At 45.8% G+C, this 24,782-nt stretch overlaps 1 protein-coding gene across 1 annotated transcript in view; it reads right to left on the reverse strand.

The window, feature by feature from the left end:
• LOC149327408 (uncharacterized) overlaps window positions 1–15,189 on the reverse strand; it is a 78,330-nt gene extending 63,141 nt beyond the window's left edge. Inside the window, exons 1-4 of the mRNA XM_089564862.1 lie at window positions 15,120–15,189; window positions 9,426–9,581; window positions 6,422–6,589; window positions 3,760–3,948 (exon numbers count right to left, since the gene is read on the reverse strand). Of these exons, the coding sequence (XP_089420988.1) occupies window positions 3,760–3,948; window positions 6,422–6,589; window positions 9,426–9,581; window positions 15,120–15,189 (583 nt within the window). The remainder of the gene's footprint in view (window positions 1–3,759; window positions 3,949–6,421; window positions 6,590–9,425; window positions 9,582–15,119) is intronic.
• Window positions 15,190–24,782: the final 9,593 nt, after the last annotated feature.

Below are 24,782 nucleotides of genomic sequence, written 5' to 3' on the forward strand. Positions count from 1 at the left end.
GCGGAGAGGGAAGCCTCGTCCATGTCGGCCAGCGTGACGTCATGTTGAGGAGCCGGGGATGCTTCGCCGCACCCGAGCGCGCTTTCAGCGCGCGTTGTTTCTCGTGCTGCATGCGTTGTTCCTCGTACTGCGTGCGTTGTGACGTACAAAGCGTGTCAGCCGACCTTGAGAATAAGATTCAACAGGTACTACTCTGGGTTCGTGTCCACGAACAACTACGGCCGCGACTGTGTCGTCTTCCACTGTTTTCCGCAAGATCACAAGCTCGCAGCGCAACCGCTCGCTGCTGTGACGAAGAATTCAAGCCGACTAAAGCAAGCTTACTCTGCTCGAAACACTTTCCTAAGAGCGGCTACAGGCAGAGATTGTCCTAGTGTGATCTCTGGAGATTTCTGTCGAAAAGGCGCGGCTGAACCATGACACAGTTCCATTGATTTCCTCGCGCATAAAAGGCGTGTCACCATTCCGAAGAAGCGCCTCTTTTAAAAGTAGAAACATGCTCACTTAGCCCCTGAAGAAACCTTATAGAGGCTTAAGCATGTGTCGCTCTCAGCGTAGGTGCGGCCAGACCACCTGAGACGTGCTCAGCAAGGCTCGGTTAGTGATTTTATACTCGGTTCGACGTGTCCAAGCAAGCAAGCAAGCAAGCATCGAAGCTCTTCATATGCGGCATCTCGTTTAATCCTAGCTAAGCAATTAAAATGAAAGCGTTCGACGTTGATTTCGGATGCAAATTTATGAGAGAAATGAATGCCAACCGAGTTTTTGCAAAAAACACCGCAACCTTACTCGGTTTCTTCATAAAGTTGTGGCAGCGGGCGAGTTACAGCTAGCTTGGCTTTTAAACACACATATAGTTGGCAACTACTTCACTGAACCTAAGCTGCAAATCTAGGAAAGGCGAACGTTTCCGAGGCAGCGATTAATATTTTCTGGCATCTGCTGAACGCGCCAGGAGTGAAGCGTATTTGTGCGCGTATTTGGCTTGGTTTCCAGCGCACCATGATTGCGTCACTATCTTGTGGTCACATGCCTCGCAGTGCTTGGCCACCGAGCTTCGCTAATTTTGACACCAACTTTGTGCTCCTTCATTGTTTCCTTGAAATACTTTCTTGCCCCAACCTGCAACGCCGGGTACTGAGAGCAGGATTTTTTGTACACAGTGCTTTGGGCCTTTTCTTTAGGATGACGCTCTTCCGGGCGAGCCAGGAGGCGTCCGGTGGTGGTAATTGACTTGAGTATTGTTCGCACCCCTTCCTTTCCGAGAATACGAGCCGAGGTTGTATTGGCACCTTTTACGCATGGTCTGCATCGCGTATTTGACGCTGGCGTATGCTTGTGCTAGGCGTAGAATTTTTTGCTTGTGTCTTTTTTGGTTTCAGGCGATACGTGGAATGAGCAAACTGTAGTATCCTTTTCTTCGGTGGTCAGTAACAAAAATACTCGCCGTATTCGCTTTTACAACGACACGGAAAGCTGCGATCTGCCCTCAACGCAGCGCCGGATCCGCATCGGCCGCTTCTCCAGTCCTCAAAGTGACGTCACGACCTCTCTTGACCAATCACGGGCGGCGGCGCGCCGCGCGGCGTGCCCCGCGGCACAGGCCGCATATTTCGGCTAAATAAGGCAATTCGCGCTTGTTTTTGCCTTATTTGGATGCGATATTCCAGTATACAGCATGAAAACTATAGGATGCCGCTGCCAGCCCGATTTTCAGAAAAAGTGCTTCAGTCTCCCTTTAAGGCTATGTGAGGACAATTTTCTCGCGCTTTTAAATGAATTCATCACGTGACAAAAATAATAAGAAAAGTAACGTGTGTTGTTCCCAATACGAGAAACTGTTGCATAAATCAGACCGCAATTGGGCTTTCTTGCCATTGTGTGTCACCGCTATTTCCCTAAAGTATTTAAACATTCTTCATATAGCGTTTTACTCCGAGCGTTTCGTGCTTCGAACGATCCGCTGCCGATATCTGCCTGCACTTCCGATTCAGTGGTTTTGCCGTGGACACCTAGTTCTAATCTTCCAACAGCTCTCTGATTTTTTTCTATCCCGACTGAGCTTCTGTCCTTAGACACAATACAGCATGCCCGACACGAAGACCCAGTACCATTATTCCATTCCAAATACCACTCAGTGTTTCATACTTGTTGTACCCCATAATGCCCTATGATTCAGTATCCCGGCATCTCTTAGCCCTTTTGGCCTAACAGACTGCTCTTACTTCTGGACACTTTCCCCTTGTTCAGAAGCAGTGGGCGATGTAAGTGCACATCCTTTTTGGCCGCGATGTGAAATTGTACAGAACCCTTCTCTGCAACCGTGCGCTGTGTGTATGTGCGGGTGTGTGCAATACATTTGCTGCATGAGGAAGACATGCGCTCCACGTGCTACATGTTTTGCGAGAGAAGTGCCACCCAGTCTCCCCGAACCCTGAGCACTCCAAGCATTTCATTGTATTACGACATCATCCTGGATTCGCACCGTCACTTTCATTTTGCTTCCACATTCCTGCTTTCTCGGTGTGCAGTAGCAGGCGAGGGCCACCTTACCGACTGTCGACCTCTGCACCTTTCCTTTCATTAAATTTATCTCTCTGTCTCTCTCGCATAACCCGAGATATTTTTATTCAGGCACTCTGGCTAAAAGGCTATTCCTGGTTGCGCCTACCGAGCAACTGTGTTCCAATTCATTTTGGACAGCTTCAATGATGTCGGAATAAAAGACTAGTGTACTTCCTCCAGTCGCGTGGCTCGTTGTTCCAGCGACACCATTCAGTGTTTTATTTTGTTTCTTCGGCACGTGCCCCACGGATGCAAACGGCTCAGGTGACATGCCGCTAGATAAAACGGTCACCTTCTCGTCCGTCTGTGCGCCAGGCGTTAACGAAAGGTGGCGTCGCCGAATCTCATGTGGAATTCACCACTTTTTTACTGCTAACAGTGTCTACGGCCGGTATGGCTACTGTACGATAACCCCTTGAGGAGGGGTGAGTTAGAGCACAGTAAGGAGGCGTAGCAGTAACACGCTTGCTTTGTCATTTTTGAGCGAAGATCAAAATAATTAAGCGAAGGGGCTTCTCCTCTTGCATACGGACTGATTGTCGGACATGTGTGTCTCATGTCGCTTTCATGACATTTGGTAATGTGTAGTTCGATAACTGAGAATGCAAAACACAGTTGAGGCTGTCATGGAAGAAAGCTATCTGCGAATTAACCTTTTTCTCAAATGATTATAAAAGTGTATTGTGATGTAGGGAATATAACCCAAGTCCCATGATTGTCCTCCTCTTCCAGAGCTCTCGAAATGTAGGGCTCATTGTTAGCACATTATCAAGCAAAAACAAAAAGCAAGCAGAAGGATGGGATTTTACATAGGTTTCAAACTACGTTTACGCATCTATTAGCTCTCGTAGCAATGTAAGCACAACAGTTCAGCACACATATGCGACGAAAGGTTCAGTTTCCTTCTCTGCTTCGGAAACTTTGTATCTTTTTTGTGTTCAACATTCCCCAGAAGGGAACCGAAAGTCGCAGAAACTCTCCAGTCATGTCTCAGTACCTAGATTTTAACACCCTGAAACTTAAAACAATTCTTACACAATTTCTTCTTTCATTCTCAGAATACCTGCCTCTCTCACGAGTAGGCGGATGCTCACCGAAAACTGTTCTACATCATCATGAAATCGCTTTGGTATCTTAGGCTGCAGACAAAAAGACTCTCTACTATGTAGCCGTACTCTGAATGCGTTGACTCACCTTGCATACAATGCTTATGGCACTGGTCGTAGGTCGAGAAATTGTTTTGTCCACCCCCGCACCCATAGTAAGGAAACCATTGGCATTGTTTTGCACGAACGTTGTAGTAGTAACGATGCGATCCAGTTGCTCTATCGCAGGTGTATCCTTGATTTGCAGGCTCTCTACAGTATGCAGGTTGCCCAACGCCTGAAAAAAAAAACATGTTGGTAATCATGTTAATAAATTTTGGGCACTGGTTTCTAAGTCAGCGATAAGTCGGTACTATAAAAATGCCAGATATGACAGTAAGAGAGTACAGATCCTCGTAAATGGACATTCTTGTGAAACGGACCTTCGGCTCCGGCCAGCCCGCTGCTCCCCTGCCCAGCCCAGCCCTTGGAGTGTGTTAGGCTGACCTGTACGGCCCTCTGGATACTCTGAATAGCTGGACCGTCGTTGCTATCAATAATCTAACGCTCTACGCCGAAACGTTGCCTTTGCCATCTTACAGAGGCCACGGAATTTCTACTTCATCCTTCATTATAACATTCCTCAACACTCCTCTTCATGGTGCTCCCAAAGAGTTGCTGAGGGAAAGTGGCCACACCTTCCTTTCTAAAGTTGTAGAAGCTGTCTTTCGGGAATGCAACATTGTTCACAGCACCACCTTCGCGTACCATCGGCAGACCCATAGAATAAACATATAGAATCCCTGCAACAGACGCGGCGTTGTAGCTTTTGTCACCTATGCTTACAACTCCTTTACTGAAGCCACCACCGCTTTCTCTCCACACCTTCATTTCTAGAGCCGTGAGCCTTCTTGCACAAAATAAACGCAATCGTGCGATACCGACATCATGCTTGCGAATTTTCGCCCGAGTGCAGTTGTAAGAGACACCGGAAACTCCAATGGCTGGCGTTCAGTGAAGAAGACGACAACCGCTGAACGTTGCTGCGTTCGTGCGGGCTCTGGCTAACTCCAACTGATCGCAGGACGTTGTGCTAATTGTTCGCAACGCAGCGCATGGCGAGGCTTCCTTTACTTTAAGTTTTCTGAATTGTTGTTAAGAAAAAACTAAGAGGTTTTGGAATTGCGCACGAACGCTATTACCGTATAGAAAAATTCGCGCTCTGAAAGCCGGAACATTACCCTGCGAGCATCAAGCATATTTGACGCCGCACTTAGCTGAGGGCCGCCTGTTCCTGCTCACCGGAAAAAGTTAGCACCAGACAAACTGATTTTTAGCGTACATAGCGGCGACCGTCACCACATTAGTGGCGCGAAATTCCCGGGTAGCCCCGTGCTCAACCCTAGTGCTATATTCGTAAACGATAAATGCTGCATAATTCGTTAAGTTTCATTCCTAGTTTACACAGTGTTCGGAAGTCAGTGTCTTGACGTCTCATGGGAAAGTGCCTGATACAATAACCGTTACGCAAAGGACAACTGTAAGAGCTGGTAGAAATGCATACGCTTCATGTTGCAAATAACTGCGAGATAGTATTTTCAGCAACGATGGACACTTGAACCGCACTAAATTTGAACGGATTAAGGCCAAAGGTGAAAACATTTTACTAAACAATTTGCCGCACTGAAGGTCTGCGAAAACATTTCGGTCAGCTTTCATAAAATTGATTCACATTACAGATAGCACTCTTTTCGATGTCCGGCCACTGAGGCTTGAAGCTGACTTCATGATTTCATTCTTTGAAACTCTATAGCCCCTAAGGCGTCACGGCAAAAACTCTGCTCCCTATCAGTTTTCTTCTAGAAAGCACTGCATGCCTTTCAGCATGATGATTAAAGAATCGGTGCAAGTTTTGCGTAGAAAGCAAATGGAGCGCCAAGGTTTCACATATCGGTCCTATATGCACAAGAAATCAACCAGAGCGCGCTAAAACACTCACTGTAATGCTTTAGGCCATAGAACGGGATTACATCAGGGAGGAGAGGGCACTCGCAGTGGCCCAGGGACGCAGAGACAGGAATATAACTTTTTATCGAAGTTCGCTTAGCGGAGAGTGCATATCTGTGGTCCTGAGCACTTCAACGTATTCAAACAGCTCGCGCGTGCAATTATTCAAAAGCTTAGCCTTACTTTGCTTCAAACGTCACATATCTGCGAACCTCTTGAAAAGAAGGACCGCAACTGCGCCAGAACGGCGGTCCTTTTAGTAGGGTGGTTTAATGTATATACATTAGCCCCTAATGTGTAACGGCCACTACTCTGGTGTTCATAACAGCCTTATAGCTTTCCTTTGGGGCCGTGGGGCTGTGCTTGGATGGGTGATGATGATATTACTCCCCTATTCTGAAATATACTGCACTCGGCGGATCCGCCTAAACATCGGACATTGTACATGCAAACTTGACAGGCACCGCGTAATTTACAATTCACCTTTCTCTTTTAAGCACCATCTCTGAGCCCCACCTGCGAGTCAAAGTGATAGAGTAAACACTGTGCAGCCACGCAGTTAACATTTCGCTACCTGTGTATCAAGACGAGCCCTCTAAGTAGCCATCCGCATTAAATATGACCGACTGTATTCAACATAGTCTCTACTCTCCTGCATGTGTTCAGCTGGAAATAGCGTTCAAGAAGACGCATATGATTGTTTATGAGTAAAGGATGCGTTAGGTATTTTTTGTAAGGCAGCATAATAAAGAGAATTATCTTACGGCCGCCGCAAGTCCTGACGCATTCCTCAGCGGTTGGAAAGTTATTCCCGGTGTAGGCGCAGGCTACATCAAAAAGGCAAGTTTTTGATTGAGGATCAAAGTAGAAGACTTCCACTTGAGAACCAGCCACACATCCTGTTACAGCTCGGGGCGCTGTGCAAACGTCTCCTGAAATGGAAGATAAAACGATGTGTTTCCAGTCTCATCCACTTATAGGGAGAACTCATTTCTTCCAGGAAATCTTTACGCAGTGCGCTGTTATATTGAACGGTATGCGAAAGCGCCGATTTTAGGCATGTTTTTCTTATTATTTGACTTAGACCCCCAATAAAGATTGCTTAAAGTAAGAGTTGCATATTGGCAAAATTCAAAACCAAACTTTGATGCTATGAGTTGTGTGCCTTTATTAGCCTTCAGCTTGGTTGTTTGTGCCAGCATTGTCTTGCTTTGATTGCAAAGAGCATACGGAGGATTGTCGGGCAGTTCGGAACAAATGAAAGCAGTTGCTCTAGTGCAGTAGCACTTCTAGGTACATTTACCGAATTCGGGCATACGTATGTCCTTGAAACCGGCTTTGTGGAAGGTGACACCTTCGGTGGAAGCCACTGGAGTCTTGGACTGAGGACTCCACGCAGAATACGCTCGTCTCTTTTTGATAAACTTTTATTCTTTATCTCTCTCACCTGCAAAGCTCCCACCTGTACAAGCTGCCAGGTGTGTACACCTAGCACTGACAGTCCTTCAAGGTAAATATAGTCAGGGTAAAGGCCTTATGAGAAAGGCCTTTAGTTTAAAGGAATTCATTGTGAATGCTTTCTGGGCAAAGGCCTTTGTTAAAGGGCTTGAGTTCGAAGCTTTTATGGCTAAGGATTTTCGTGTAAAACCCTTTGAGCCAAAGGGTGCGTTCGCTTTCACAGCACGTAAGTTCTTTAGATGGCCTCTGTAACTAAGTCTACTGCCCGGCATTCCACGCTTAGCCACACCAAACTGTCTACCTTTTTCCGGTGTAGACTGCTTTTACAACGGTTTTTGTGTTAGCTTCATTGCTCGGTTTGCGGTCATTTGTCCGGACTCATCCTGTAAGGCGCTCACGTTCAATGACGTGCCGAGTCAGAGTGCTCAGCCTGTGCCTCACTCCTCGTGTTATGTGCGCGTCGTCAGTTTTGGAGTGCCCTTGTCGCTTCCGCTGCGAGAAAACAGCGAATGCGACGACGCGTCGCAGCTGTTGCGTCGCGATGAAGACACATGTATGCACCCAATGTGAAAGGAGAAAAGAACTCAGAAAAGTGGAAGCTAAGAGGGTTCAGCTTAAGTTAAGGACAACGCAGCGAGCTGTGGAAAGAAAATTGATAGGTGTAACGTTAAGAGATCGGAAGAGGGCGGAGTGGGGGAGGGAACAAACGCGGGTTAATGACATCCTAGTCGAAATCAAGAGGAATAAGTGGGCTTGGGCATGGTATGTAATGCGATGGCAGGATAACCACTGCTCCTTAAGGATAACGGAGTGGAATCTAAGAGAAGGCAGGCGTAGCAGGGAGTGGCGGAAAGTTAGGTGGGCGGATGAGATTAGAAAATTTTCGGGAATACGGTGGTCGCAACTGGCGAAGGACAGAATTAAATGGAGAGACTTGGGAGAGGCCTTGGCCCTGCAGTGGGTGTGGTCAGGCTTATGATGATGATGATAATGAAACGATTACGGCATTTAAAAATTACACAACCAACCTGTTCACAAAACTCCAGATTATATGAGAAGAACCAGTGGTACCTTTAAAGGGCACAGTTTTCAACAACCATTGCCTCCTTCAGTGTCGTGAGATAACAATGCTGGCGAAGAGATAAAACACTGCCGATGATTTCTCCCGAATAGTACAAAATGCGGTGGCTGTACTACTGTCACTGGTGTCAGTGATCGTGCCGGGAAAGAATGGAACTTAAGGCAAAGCAATGTACAATGACAAATACAGTGGTTGAGCCTACTGCACTGACATTTCGGCAGGTGCTCGATTACTTCATAAAAGTTCGGCTCTTTGGTTGGAAGTCATTACTTTGGTCAGAATGACTGCCTAAATTTTTGACCCCATAGAGTTTATAGTTGCTCCTTTTAAGAGGATTTTTTCTATTCTCATTACCGCTAGGACTTGGTCGCCGCACGGAAGCGTAAATCAAGTGATAAAATTTGATTAAATTTTGTGGGTATTTTTTTCGTGTGCTGATTTGTTGTTTTGGCAGAAAAAAATATAAGCACTTCTTTTTGAATATGCAACCTCGAATACGAGCAGTCCGCTTATCATGAACACTTTCCCTGTTTTGCACGTGTGTCAGTTTAATTACTGACCTAAAATATTTAATTTATATCAGCCTCTCTACACCGCGAGAGACAAAACGGCTGCCAGAAGGTGTATTTATAAGTTGTAAGTTGAAAGTTTGCGTCTAATTTACGATCACCGGGTAGGCAGTCCTCAGTCACGTTTACTATGTTTTAGATATGAGGCACTGTAACAGGTAGTTCTGGATGGATTAATCCGAAGTTAGGTTGGATGAAACAGGTATGATGTTTTGAAGACCCACAGGTCGTCACGACCAGGCTCATGCAAAGCCTATGGGCTTTTGCAAAAAAAGTAGGTTCGTTAATATACACCCCGTGCCGTGCTTTGGTCCCTATACAGAAATAGAGTAGTCACCTATAACAGTGTTCTTGCTCACCACTCATAATTTTCTCATACTTCGGGTCTTCCCTACATGCTAACGTATTAAAGAAATGTTGCTCAAAACATTACCCCGCTGACCTTCACACTGTGTAACAAACATGGTATAAATAACACATGGAAAACTTAAAAGCGGAATAAAGGAAAGCTTTTAGCTTCAAGGTCGCAACTAGCGATGTTTTGAAGCTCCATCAAAATAATGCTGAAGTGTGTTAATCAGAGTTAATGTTAATGATATCAAGCCTCATAAAATGCGCATAAAAGAATGAACTATTCGGTTCAAATCTGTATTTACTTACTGCTTCTGCAAGTTGCATCGCATAGTGTTTTGTCTTTAAACGGCGCTGCAGAATTGCAACTGGATACGCATGTTCTTGTGTTTTGTTTAAACTGCCAGCCAGGAGTAGCGCAACGAGGTGTCGTTATGGTGAAGCTCTTCACAGCACATTTGGGATCTGCAAAAAAGAAAACTGACTTAAACAGAACAAACAATGAGAGCTGACTGGTTTCTCGACTGCCCTTTATCCAAGTAATATTTTCAAAGGAAATATGCGAAAGTGACCCTCTAAATGTGTTCCCCAGGAGTGTCACGCTCCTTTGCGTTTTAAAGCTGTACCCATGTGTCTTCGCAGCATAGTATCATGATTAAATACACAGTTGTTCCGTCCTGCTCTTTGTTCTGAATGAGCAACAATGAGCTGTCCACTTGCTTATAGGCTTAATAACGCATACCGGAGTTATGACAGCAGAGGAGGTGTTTTCACATTGATCCCAAAAAACATAAAGCGAGAACAACGTACTTGCCCCCATGGCAAAGTACAGGTCACTGGAGAACGCCTAAGTCTGTTGTTTTTCACAAAGACGGCATATCTTTAAAGCAGAACTCTTAAAGAGGCCTGGAAATAAAAATGGGGGGAAATGTATGTGTCTAGGCGAAAATTCATTTCGTTGTAATATGGGCTTAACGTCTTTAGGAATAAACTGCACACTTTGTGCACCGATTTAGCGCTTTGAGGTCGCATAGTTAGATGAAAGAAAAAGCCCAAAAGTTACGATTAGTTATGGAGGCACTACCTGTGCAAAAAAAGTAGATGTGACGAACTAGAATACTTGAAAAATATAAGTGCAGGTACTACTATAACTGGCTGTTTTCGCAATCAAACTACGCGCCGTGCGTCATGGTAGTGTACTGCGTGCAGATCTCCGAAGCTAATCCACATCGCTACTTTCAATGAAAAAAGTAATATAAAATTATTCTCCAGTCGAAAGCGTGAGCTCTTCTTAGCTCGTTGCTCTTTCACGTCATCCGCAGCACAACCAGCCTCTTGTACGCGATGTAGTGTCAACTTCGAGAGCGGCAAACAAGCGCTGAGTGTAAGTGTGTGCTTGCGTGTGCGTGCTTACGTGTGCGTTTGTGTGTGCGCAAGAACGGTCCGAACAGCACGAAGGCTAGATGCCGCACAGCTTTTAGAACCGACGAGGCAGTTGGCGTCCATCCTCACCCATTTACTCGATGATGTGTCAGAAATTTCCTTATTTGGGTTTTTATTTCCGCCTGTTTTTCCGCACGTGGGGGAGAGACTGGTTGGAGATAGGCGTGGCGCCCAATTCGTGTGTACTGTATGTACCATGAGCCAGGTGAACAATAGCGCAGGCTGCAGATTGCAACTTAGCACTATTTTCCCCTATCCCCACTCATCATCACCAGGCGGATTGCGCCTAGTGCAAGGAAAATACCTCTTCCATTTCTCTCCAATTCTCTCCTCTGCAAGCTGCGGCCACTATACTCGCCTACTCAAGCTATATGTCAAAAATGCACTTGCCCGTTGTTCAGAACTTCACACATATCATGATCAGGACCATCATCATCAGCCTGGCTATGCCCACTACAGCGCAAAAGCTTGTCCAATACACCCAGTCCTTTGCCACCTGCGGCCACCGTATCCTAGAACTTAAAACACTCTCCCTCATCGGAGAAGGATTTGTCCACCCTGGTGTACTACATGGCCACATCCTTCGGTGAACAAACCAATTTGGTTCACATCTTTGCCTAGTAAAATGTAGTCCAGGCTCGCTCACTGGTATTCGCATTCCACTTTTTCCGAATTTCGAAATTGGTTACCATGGTGAGATTTGCTTCCGGGAAGACTAGACTGACCACCCACACACACACTCTCGAAAAGGCATTGAAGATATGTGTTTGACAGCTTTCCCTCTTTCCAAGAAATATGTTTTAAAATCAAGGCAACATGTTGTAACCAAGGAACCGCGTTCGACGGATATTGTACTGTGTGGGAAACTCGCAGCGTTTGTGGGAATTCTCCAGTGTGTGTGTGTGAGCGTGTGTGTGTGTGTGTGTGTGTGTGTGTGTGTGTGTGTGTGTGTGTGTGTGTGTGTGTGTGTGTGTGTGTGTGTGTGTGTGTGTGTGTGTGTGTGTGTGCGTACGTGCGTTCGAGACCTTTTGTTACATGTGCCCAGTATCTTTTAAGCTCGCATCGTGATAACTTGGTACTTATGTGGTATGACTCGTGTCAATGTCCGCTACATTTGACCTCAAGATGGACAAAATTGACTAAGCTTTAGAAGAAAAAATTGCGAGATTATCCTCTGTCAGCGAGAGATCAGCCGAAAGGCGCAAAATTCCGCACGCCAGATTTTCAAAGCTACGCGGCTCAATTAAACTAGCACCTTAATTAATTAAAGAATATGTATTCTAGTCGCAGGCAAGATGCGAGAGAAAAAACGAGGCTGCGATGTTCTGATGGGGCTTAAGCTCCTTGCTGTTCAGGGAAGTGATGTTGTGGTGGGATGACATGACGAAATAAGTAACGCGATCGAGACGCGGACAATAATGCACGCACACACAGCGCTACACACACCATAACGCTGCGTGTGCGTCCTCTTTGCCCGTGTCCTGGTCACGTTCCTTATTTCTCCATGTAATGCACCAACAAGCCGAAGTGTGTGCCGCTTTTGATGTAGTTGTTTAATTTCTTGCTGTAAAGCTCTAAACATGATATCCACTTCAGTAGAATTGTTTCAACGACTAAAAGTCAAACTGAGATTGCCCACTGGTGCGCAGAAAACATGAAAAAAGAATCGAAACGGACAGTTAAGCTGGGTCGTAAGGGTACGACGCGATAGTGTAGTGGGCCAGTTCGTGTGTATGCAGAAGGTCATTCTCTACATTGCGTTCATAGATCCGTGGGAGTCCTCGTACTTCTCCTGGCGCAGTGGTGCAGCGGTTAAGCGAAGCGGTCATGATCTGCGTTGGCAGGTGCTCCCAGCGGTGGGTCTTGTGCGGCCCAGGTTGCTCGGCCCGACTGATCGGTCCATAACTGCCACCTGCCATGGGGGTCAGTTTGCTCACTCTCCATTTGGCAGCTTGTGGCCGATAGGTTACGTGACCTAGAGGCCCACATACGTACAAGTTGCCAGAGTGATACTCATTATCTTTGTCTCACAACGCCGATTCCGGATTTTTTGTGTAACGGTGCTCCTAAGGCTATTGCCTTAAAATGTCTGACTAGACGCAAGCAGCGCCTTTGCCACCAAATGCCTTTGTGTTCCCAAAGGCGTGAACCAAAGAGCAGTAATGAAAATCAGATAATAAGTGCAACAGAAATTACGTAAAAAGTTTTGCGAACCTCACCATCGCACTCAGTCCGGCGGGCACGGACGGGTATTCGTAGAACACATTCTAACAACGGAGCGAGCTCTGTTCGGACAGGCCAACATACGCATTAAAAATCACACGTTCAGGCGCTACGAATCTGGTGAAAGTGCATGTACGTTCAACTTTGCTGAGCTAAACATAAGTAAGCACTACAACCGAATAAACTTTTGGTGAAGGCAGGAAATTCAGAAACATTGCGTAGCCAGGCTGCACACAGAAGCTGGCGGTAGAACTACATAGACTGTAGTGGATCATGGAAGAGCACAGTCCTGGATTTTTTCTTGGTACAATGTCAGTCGTTCGATAAGGCTCAAAATGATTGCCCAGGTCTGCGTGTAGCCAAGTGCGTGTGACATCCAATGCAAGGATGGTGATTCTTCAAGGGCGGTTCACTTTATCCCGAGCATTGTCACACTTCTCCCTAGATGGAATGTTTAAGGTTTGGTTTGGTTTGGTTTATGGGGTTTAACGTCCCAAAGCGACTACGGCTATGAGATACGCCGTAGTGGATGGCTCCGGAAATTTCGACCACCTGGAGTTCTTTAACGTGCACAGACATCGCACAGTGCACGGGCCTCTAGAATTACACCTCCAAAGAAATTCAACCGCCGCGGCCGGGCTCGAGCCAGCGTCTTTCGGGTCAGCAGCCGAGCACCATAACCACTGAGCCACCGCGGCGGCGGAATTTTTAAATATATGTACAGATTATATTTACACATTACTCTGTCAGTTCATTTAATTAATCTTTACTGGGACGACTGGGAGCCGTAAAGCCGTTTTACTTTTTTTTACATCTGGGAATAAAAATAACGGCGGCAATTTTCAAATCTGTGTCCCATCTCGCCCCACTCTGGCTGTAGCCCACCTGTCTGTAGCAGACACGCGTACGCCATCCTGTACTTAACGACAACATAGGGAAATATTTAAAAACATAATTGTGCATTTAATACCCTTCACAGAGATGCACTGGGTCCACCCATGCAGACCTCATGCCGATGGCTGCAACAGACGAACCTCCTTCACACATTCTCCGAACTACCGAGGCAGATAGGCAGAGAGGTTTGGCACGCTTGTCTCGTACCGAACAGGAAGCGACATCCTCAAAGTAACACAGACTATTCCCTAGCCAGCTCACATCGAACAGCCAGGACCGTCAGCTGCCATGAAATATCATATTTCCAAATATGTACATATCACGGCACATCTACTTCAAGGTCCACGTGAAGCAGAAGCGTGTGCTCAATATATGCCCAAGAAACGCAGCCGCGACCACGCAATCGGCTGCGCATTTTTCTTACATTCAGAACATAACCAAGCTGTAAATCAAACTGATTGTATGTGCCAAACAATAAGAATGTCTAGGAATTATTACACAGAACACGTTTATAATTCCCTTTAGCTATACTAACACATTTAGCAATATGCAGCGGAGTCAGTTGCAATCTACCTCTATGATGGTGTAGTGAAATCTCATAACGAAAACTACATCATTTACATCATTACAATAACCTTGCACTGATACGTTACCATGCTGGCATTTAGGCAAATGAGATGCTACGTTAACTGGTCCTACGAAATTAGCATCAAGATCTCGATCCCCTGACCAAATTAAACGTGAGTGGAAAACGCAGTGCTATATGTAGAGCAAACAACCGAGCTCTTCAGGAATGTCATAGAAACTTCACATTCTTCCACAAGCGGCATCTCTACTCCAAGAAGCAATTAGCTCTTTTCCTCCGCAAAGTTCGCATTAACAATTATCGCTCCTCTAATCCCCTGCAACTTTTTATCAGAGGATGCACATCACGTAGCAATCTCCCTGGAGGACAAGCAGATAATGGCCTCATCCTATTATCACGCAGCGCTGAAATTACCTACAATTAATTTCCTCACCCTCCCCCTTCCTCCTAGTAAGCTTGACTTTAATCACAGCTCTCCGACAACAGAGAGTGATTAGCATAGCAAGCGCTCTTTTTCACTACCATTTAGCACCGCCCTCAAATCAAGTTGTTTCCACGTCCACATCCTTCCCATCGTAGCACAAAACGTAAAAGGAGGAGAAAGGGTTCATTAAGTTTTAAGAGCTCCCGAGAGAAAATTGATGTACCGCTTTTGTGCAACCCTTTCACCTTCCACCATTTCTTTCGAAAACCTCAACTGCATCCGCTGCAGCCTTCAGTTTCTAATAGTCTAGTCCCATCCCGGATTCACGCGGACATTCTGCAGTTGCCAACCCGAATGGTAGTTCAGCTACGAAAGTAAGAAATAACTAACGAAATACTACGAGTGTAAGTTAAAATAGAAGATTGATGCATACCAATCGCTTCTAATGATTGCCCAGCGGAAACGCCACAGAGAAAAAGCGTGAGCAGTGTGCAGAGTACCATTGCGCTTGACTTGCGTTGCCAATGTATCTGGGTACTCTTTCCCTTTTATATATAAGCAAATCATACTCATGCAAGGTGAAGAGACCTCTGCCGCGACAAAAAAAAAGTCAGCTTAATAGAAAAGCCACAATAATTTCAAAACTGTAATAGAAGAAAGAATGCAGCACGAGGAAGAATAACACCGATTACATTTATCCTGTTGCGTTCTTTGTTCTGTTCTGAGAAACAAACATATGAAATTAATGCACAAAGACCACATCTCATCGACGACAATGAGAACTCTTCAAAAAAATTTTATTTCTCTGGCTAAGGTGATATCAGAGCTTTTCGTTGAATTTATCGGGCTGACTAATATTACGTCAAATTGAAATCATGTCACGATTTTTGTTTTCAGCCCCTCGCTTCTTCGTCTCTCATATAGTAAGTAAGCTAAGCACACCTACGATATTAGGATGTTAAGACGCAAGCCTTGCTTGCTCCACTGAACTACAACCCGTATGTGTGCGTATGTGTGTGTTAATATTCGATGGAACTTATAAAAGACGGCTTCCTCAAGCAAGCTGAAGGTGGCGGTGAAATTAGAATCAATCGCACCAGCTCGATCGGGACTACTTGGATTCCACAATTCCCACCAGTGGAAACACCTGCAATCCTACGCCAGTGGCGCAACGCTTAACCGCTGCACCATGGCTTCAAGAGTAGTATGAGCACCCCAAGGGTTCTGTGAATGTTAAATAGAGAAAGACTAATTGTGCATTTATGGTCATTAATCCATTAGCTCTCGCTTCATATTATTAAGGTGGAGCGCGGACCGTGGTACCGCGGGGACCTCCTTCATTAACCTACAGCGCAGATCAGAAGGGTTGCGGCCCCGGCTACGTAGAGCCATTCAGAGGTAGAACTGCCAGCTGCGTGGCATCAGGTTACGTATCACCGCAGCGCTCAGCAACTGCGTTCACGCAGTGAGTGGGCGGGCTCACTCCTTTTTACGCGTAAGCAATGTGAAGTGTCTCTCCCGACTTTTTTTTTTAATTACCGACTACTCAAACTCAGTTTCATGCGGTAACACACTATTTTCTGCGCACTCAGAAAACACTGGACAGCCGCAGCTAGATGAAGGAACTGTTTATTAACAGCACTGAAGCCTTAACAGTATGACTGAAAGACTGTGCTCCTGGACTGACCTGCTTCCTCAGGGACACATCCGAGGCAACAATTCATATTCCCAACCTTGCGTCCTAAACTTCACAGCCGGTGTTACACGGTGATTTCCAAAGCTGTCAGAAGTGCTTTTTCCTCGCTGACAACTAAGCTTATACGCAAATAGCACATGCTATTGGAGGTGTGCACAGGACACCTCGCCACTTCAGTATCTGCTTCACGTTACAAGCGATTTCATTTAGTACCCCCTTCTACACTAGAGGAATATAGCCATGTGAAAGAGTCAGCATTTCGCGCCTTTTAGATAAAAAGCGTCCTTTAGTTTTTTTGGTCTGTCGCGTACAATTTTTGTGAGTCCGCACTAATCCGATAGGTACAGACCGCGAAAAAAATCGTCCATTGTCTGTTGCGTGGCCTGTTTACACTTGGCCTCTCGCGAGCGCTCCGTGCCACGGCACTGGCCGCTCATCGTCGTCCTCTGCTTAGCACTAATCAGTGGTACTGACCCAAGCAAAATCGTCTCTTGCCATGCTCCAAACTCTAATATCAGCTGCCGACCATATGCTACTACCGACCGGCACTTGGAGCTGATCTTGGTGCCTGCTCACTCTGGGAAGCCCGGCAGCGAAGCTGCCAAGGATAATGCCCAAGGTCTTATCGACTGGGCGGATTCGGCGTCGGGTTCTTCGTGGGAGCGCATGCACTCTTTCAGCGGGCTGATCCAGGCATATCGCTTCGAACGCCAGCTATACCCCCACATCCACACCAATCACTTGACAATTACCACTAAGTGAATAGCGCCGCCTTAGACCCACACTGTTCCCTCCCCCTGTTTTTTCTCCGGCATCCCCCAGGAAACTTACACCACCTCCTGTACCCAGTGCACCCACCCACACGCTACTCTTACCCACATTCTCCAAGAATGTCCTGCCGACTATCCACCACGGGGCTCGGAGCACCTGACCACTTGGAGGAATGAGAGGTCCTACTGCGCTCGACAGACCTGGTCAGGCAGAAGATCGCCACTGACCGGGCCGCCCGCTTCATGGAACTCCATGAACTGGTTTGGTTTGGTTCGGCTTATGGGGTTTAACGTCCCAAAGCGACTAAGGCTATGAGAGACGCCATAGTGGAGGGCTCCGGAAATTTCAACCACCTGGGGTTATTTAACGTGCACTGACATCGCACAATACATGGGCCTCTAGAATATCTCGTCCAAAGAAATTCCAGCCGCTGCGGCCGGGATCGAACCCGCGTCTTTTGGGTCAGCAGCCGAGCACCATAACCGCTGAGCCACCGTTGCGGCGGAACTCCATGAACTCGTGAACGTATAGTATAGTATTGTAGAGCGGGGACCCAGGGACCTCAGTGTCCGAAATCCCTTCTCATTAAAGTTATTTCTCTTCCTCTCTTCTCTTGCGTGCCTGCATCTGGCCTAGCGCGAGCTCTCCGTGGCACGGCACTGCCGGCTCATCATCATCTACTGATTAGCACGAATACCTGCTTTCGCACTGATTCGAATGCAGTCAACACCTTCTGTACTTATTCTTGAAGAACCTGTCGCCCGTTCTTCATTGCTCAGGGACGAACAACGCGTAGGTGCGCATAATAGCTCGAAGTATCTTTACGAAACTTTTAACAACTTGCAGGTTGCTTACTGTAGACACAAGCATAGTTTCAGTAGAACCTGGTTCAGCCATCGGCACCCTACCCACAACGCTGCTTAGTCCCTCGTGGGTACGATGGGAGGAATGAAAAAAAAAGACTAAAAACTCACAGAGAAACTTCAGACTCCTTATGTGTGAGAAGGCATACGCGCGCCCGCTCATACTGGGGACGCAGTCGCCGCGCGGCATGATGTAAGCCTATGCCAAGCAGCTGGAAAATTTACCTCTGCATGGCTCTATGTAGCCGCCGCCGCACCCCTTCTGATCTGCGTGCTAACTTTGTGAATGCAGTCCCCACCCGACCGGGGCCCGCTGGGTGTGGCGCGATAGCTTGTGGGTTAATGTCACTAAATGAATAATTGGTATCTCTTTACATAACACTTATAGATCTCTAGGAGTCCCCACACCATTCCTGGCGCAGTGGTGCAGCGATTAAGCCGTGCGCCAGTGCACTGGGATGGCAGGTGCAGCCAACGGGCGAACTTGTGTGATCCAGGGTGCCACCTGCAAGGTTGTATGAGGACGCTATCTTTTATGAGTGCCATCAAGTCTCAACACAAACACTCCGACAGAGAGGCGGGTTTAGCTCAATGGAGCAAGTAAGGCTTACGCCTTAAAATAAATATGTCCTATCCCGCGTTACTAAGTAAAATGGGGTCCTCGTTTAGAAAGCACGAGCGGTTACTTTGTCTGCTGGCCAGGCGCTTTCGAGCATAGCTCAATTTTTTATTGGCTAAGAAAAGAGCATTTCCTTTTCCGGTAGCTACAGGAGTGCGTATAGCTCATTTCACTTCCTCTCGATGGTCACCCTTATGAAAGTGCGTCCTACAATTTTTGCTATTAAGCAGCTCATGGCTGCCGTTTTATGCTCGTTATCTCCTGCTTCAGCGCTTTCTATATTCGCAGTCTTAAACTGTATGGCTTTCTTCGCTGAGGCGACGATCCCTTGAGATGTCCATCTATCTTTTAAGCTGGTTTACAATTCCTATTATCGAGGTAGTGCTGTTCACCGGTGCTATGAATATGTCTGCATTCGTCAAGGCCTACTTAGATTTTGTTAACGATGATCTATATTCCTTACAACTTGTTTTCTTTATATGAACTACACCTAGCAATTCTTTTCAGCCGCCTGGCTTTTTATACATGTCATATAATACTTTAATACACGTATATATTCTACTATCGAGAATAATCGAAAAAGTTCCCTGTGAATATTTGCAACTTCCTATTTCACAAAATTAACAATGTCTAAAAGCTTTACCAGTTCACGCATGGCGTACACTTCCACGCTTACCGAAGCTATGCTCTTAGCTTTTGTTTTATTTTGTTTTTTAGGTTTCCGTGAATAAATAGTTTCATTTGCAGATAATATAGCCGCAAAATGAGCCAGTAGAAATAACAATACGCGCGGGCTACTTGCTACTACGGGTTACTACGTATTACTCCGCCGATGGCAGAGCGGCAAGCCTCCACGGAGCTGGCTGAAAGGCAATCCATGCGTTGGTCGACTCCTCGCAGCGTATGCGGGGCATTTGAAGAATATAGGCGGGAGCGGGACGTTATTCTAATTTAATTAGGGAAATCGGCCGCACATGGCAATAAGGGCTCCTAAGAATGCTGGGATCATGTAGATCGAGTTCCCGGGGCAAAAATACAAGTTCACATTTCTCTTTAGTGCACCTTTAAGCTGACCGGTTGGCCCTCTAGGTCATATTACCTTGTGACGTCATCTAAGTCTTCCCTACATATTGTGAGGAAACTTACCACCATGGAAGATTGCAGGTAAATTAATGGCAGGTCTAGAGAGATTACACGGGGAGAGGAATATAGGTCTCACAAACCCCGTTGGCGGCAGCAGCTACCTTCGTAGGGAAGTGGCGCAGTGCTCACTCGCTGCTCCACTGCGCCAGGTGTGGTATCAGAACTCCCAGTTACCTATGAATGTGAAATCGAGAATGATGAATTCCGCTTATACGGGCAGTAGCCCATCAAAGCCTTCGCGTCATGCCCTTAAAGCAGACCTTAAGTGTCATGTCCAGTTTTCATTCCGTGAACAGTTTATCATTTGGTGGCCGCTATAACAAAAGAGGTGAAGGCACTATCCGATAGTAGTCATTACATGACAACACAGAATTCTTTATTATACGGACTGACGAGAGTTCGTATATAATTCCTGCGAAGCTGTTAAAAAGCTTGTATTGCTCTGTTTCAAATTCACTACGCGTTCAAGTGGAAGGCTGCGTAAACGGTCTGGACAATCCATGTATTGCTATATTTATTTGTTTTTTTGATGTGTAAGCATTACAGGCGGCACGTCGCGGCGAAATAACGAAGCCATACGTGAAGCCAAGAATTGAAGCACTGGGAATAAAATGCTGCCCACGGGATTGTGAGAAAACCAGCTCGGAGCAGGTCGCACGGAAGTTAATGGTGGGTCGAAGAGGATGCCCCCGAAGAGCAACCTGGGTCACAGAAGCCCCACCGATAGCAGCACCTGCCATCGCAGGCCAGTGGCGCATTGCTTAACCACATCACCGTCGTACCAGGAATGGTATGAGGGCTCCCACAGATCAATGAAGGTAAAGTAGAGAATGACCGATGTCGCGTCGTTAAAAGCAGAGGACGACTACAAAAATCTCAAGGACAAAAAAATGGAGCAAAAAGAAATCTGTTTTCCGTCATTGAGCGCAGTTCCTAAAGGCGACCGCTCATACATGTCGTGCTGCCGCGCAAGCAAGCGCCATTCAGATTTCTTCAGTTTTCTTTTAGAATTTTTCAGGAGGACACAGGGGCGCAATAAAAGACACAGACATAGAAGTAGACAGGGACGAGCGCTAAGAATACCTTCTTAGGCACTCTAGGGCAAAGTTTTGTTTTTTGTAGTCGTGAAGCGTATGCTTGGCTTGAGTTGCCTTTCTTGTTTCTCGTTTAGCACAGAGTTCCTTTTAAGAGTGCGCTAAGCGTTACGAAGACCGGTGCGCGTCAAAGGTGATTGTCCAGTTTTATTTTCAAATTTTGATAACTGCCATCACACCCGTTATGAACGCTGTGGCGAGAGATATATGGGGAATCTCCTTATGGAATGGTATATTCGTACTTGCATGCAATGCGCGTTTCTAGTGTCCAGTGCCATAACCATCCCATATACGGCCTCACCCAGCTTTTGTCTTTCCTTTTCCGGTTTCAGTTGTAGAACGGGAGCCGTGATCCTATTGACGTTCCACCCTTACATATATATTGAATGTTTATTACGATTGATGCAGCCTAACAATGTTGCTGCACTGCACTCTGGTACAATCCAGAATTGTTACATATCCAAGCACTTATATGCAACTTGTCTAACCGATGACTCCGGATACCTCAGCAATACTAGGTGTTAAAATATAGGGGTTAAAACGTTCACGTAGCTGCAGTTTACTATTTCACTGATCAATATGGCTGATGTAAATTCTTTCTCATCACAAACTATATATTGCCCAATGATGTTTAATTTTTCCTTCCTGCTATCCTGATGCAGAATCTCTCTAAATGTTTTCAGGGCGATAATTCGGTGTTGTTTTAGGCACAAAGAAAATTTGTGCCAGTTCAGTGAAAGTAGTATACAGGCCAACTAATCCGGCTTTTCTGCATTTATTTTCGCAAACTGTGGTCTCTCCGACGACAATAAAATTATCTCGAAATTAGTTACTTGCACAGTTTAACTCTTCAGATGCAAGATAAGATATTTCAGCCAATATTTCAGATGCAATATTTCAGCCAATGGACATTTCGACTGACCCATTTTTCTATGTTGGGCCCAACATGCTGAGTCCGTTCCCCCATCAACTTCTGGGAATAAGGGGATATCCGTTGCGACCGATTACACTACCGGGTACGCTATCACGCGCGCTATCCCTACCAGCTCTGCCCGATGTTGCCGACGTTCCTCTCGATGACGTCGGGCTACTTCATGGCGCTCCTCGTCAGCTGCTTACGGGTCGCGGCCACTGCTTTCTTTGTAAAGTAGTCCACGACCTACTTTGCTCATCCTCCATTCGCCACAAGCTCACAATGGCCTACCACCCTCAGACCAACGGCCTTACTGAGCGCCTTAACCGCGCCCTGATAGAAACGCGGTCTATGTATGTCTGAGACCACCATCGTGACTGGGATGTCAGGTTACCTTTCGTCACGCTAGCCTATGATTCCACACGACATGATACCACCGGCTACTCTCCCTTCTACCCGCTCTTTGGTCGCGACCCATCAGGGTCTGTGTGGCCGTGCGCGACTCCAGAATATAGCAGGAGGACGCACAGGTACCTGTGCTGCGCTAAGTGTCTCCACACGGTGGCACGTGAGCCCCCACAACCAGATGAAGTTCGCATATAAGCACCACATGGAGAGGCTCCTTTACAGGAGTGGAAGAAAAATAATAACGACAAAAAATGGCAGTACGATGACCAAAAGAAGCAATAAAAATAAACACACACACGCAGAGGTGACATAAATACCCAGAATACACTCAAAATTGTGTCACTGTTGTAGCATTTTTTAACAGGGGATATGTGGGGAAATGCATAGAAGCCAACATATGAAGTTGAAGACAGCGCCAGTGTGTTAGAAAGTTTATCAAAAAGACAAATTTTATTCCAGGGACCACCGCTTAGCTACAACACAATAGCAATATTAGAATAAATACCAATAGAACGCGAAAAAATAGAGGGGCACAAGAAATCAAAATACAGTTCAAAAGTGTGAAATTATGCCCAAAGAAACATAGTTTATACAAACGCTACGATCGGCAACAACAAAACAATAATAATGCGATGAATACACATGAGAGACGAGCGTCACAGAATGCCTGCTTAACCACAAGAATAACTTCAATAACTCGAGTAGAAATGAAAGTGTTACATACAGAAAAAGTCGTTATGCAATTATCATCATAGTATATTTAAGAAACAATCGTCTGGGAGCAAAAGAGTTCACAAAAAAGAAAAAACAAACAAACAAAATATTGCAGGAAGGTTAGCTGGAAAGACAGGAGAGTTTCGCAGGGCTTTCATTAATGCCAGCAGAAAAGGTGCTCAATCTAAAAATTATATCTGATTCACGGGCTTCCCTGTCGTAATGTGTCTGAAAGCCAGATTTCAGTATGGTGGCCTTGAACCTTCCGAATGAACGGTTTTTTGTGGTTACGTGTCTTGAACGGGGGCAGATCTGGCAGTGATCGCATGTGTGCTCGGTGCTAATTTATTCTCAATCAGAAAAGAGTTTCAGTTTGCAATACACAGTCAACATGGCACACACAGCTCTAGAGCAGGTAGACTACGTTTCTGCTATCACTGTTGAAATCTCGAATTCTGAATGGGAAAGACGACGCTGTGCGGCGAGCTTCTGTTACCTTATTGATCGTTGGACAGAGTTTACAGCGCGGTTTATTGCAAGGTGTGCACCCTGAGACTCCAACGTTGTCTAGTTTCGTGGAGCTTACGGCATCTTTGATATTTCTTGCCCTCCGAAATGCGACAGGGGTGGTTCGGGAAGCAAGCGCTTCATTTTGTCGCTCTGAAGGAGAATGCTGTGATGCTTTCTGAGAATAGCATTAGCATTCGGCGCTTATGGAGGATAGGTTAATATCAGATTTGTTGGGAAGTTCGTCTGCGCAGTATTGATACTATTTATCATTATATTGCGGTCTTGTGCTGGAGCTTTTTCTAAGGTATCGTCGATGTTAAGCTTGGGGTAGCGTTATCGGACCAAATCCTTGCGGACTGTCTCCCAGTTAAAAGAGAAGTCCTCTTCACGGGAGGAGATGCGTTTAAACCTTAGAGCCTGGCTATATGGTATTCCTATCTCGCAATTTTTTTCGTGGCTACTTTCCAAATGCAAGTATTTGTGCCTATCCGTTGGCTTTCTAACCACAGAGGTGAGAAGCTTGTTTTGCGAGATCTGAACTTTGGCATCCAGAAAGCTCAGCGGAGAGGTTGAGTAGGTGTAGAAGAAAGAGATGCTCCTATGAGAATTACTAATGTCAGCGATGTGTTTGAATAGCTCTTCTTCCCCATAGCACCATGTAAGAAATACGTCATCTATAAACCTCCTGTAAAAATGGGGTCGGAAGACACAGCTCTTTAGGTATTCGGTTGCGAGAATGGCCATAAATATATTGGCATATTTAGGACTTACTTTTTTGCCCATTGGTCTGACAGTAATTTGCACATAGTGGTCGCCGTCAAATTCAAAGTTATTAATTTCCACCACCGAACGCAGAAGTGTTTCAAGGGTCGTGTGATACACTGGTCTTTTCACTTGGGAACCTCTGTGAGCGTTAACGACTGACCTGGTCCCATCCGAGTGGGGTATGTTGGTGTACTGGGACACGACATCGAGGTTAAGGAGTGTGCTGTTTTCTGGAATGAACAGATCAATTATACCAGAAAGAAAATGAGTTTTATCTTTGACAAACGAAGGAAATGTTGGTGGAATGTTTTTGATCAAGCTGTCGACAAAACCGAAATTCTTTTCTGACGTGGTTTCCATTCCGGAAATAATTGATCATCCTGCAATATTTTCATTATGTAATTTTGGCAGAAGGTAGAACCCACCGGGGATGGGAGACAACAAAAGCAAATACTTGGCGATTTTATCAGTTATTTTGTTCTCCTTTAGGAGGTCTTCTAGATGAAGAGAAATAACATCTTTCAAAATTTCAATATTGCCAATGTCTACTTAACGCTGTGGTGTAACGAATTCATGGCATATGGTAACGTTAAACATAAT

This window comes from Amblyomma mixtum, chromosome 10 (genome assembly GCF_055824585.1).
Source record: "Amblyomma mixtum isolate Tamu chromosome 10, ASM5582458v1, whole genome shotgun sequence".
NCBI lineage: Eukaryota > Metazoa > Arthropoda > Arachnida > Ixodida > Ixodidae > Amblyomma > Amblyomma mixtum.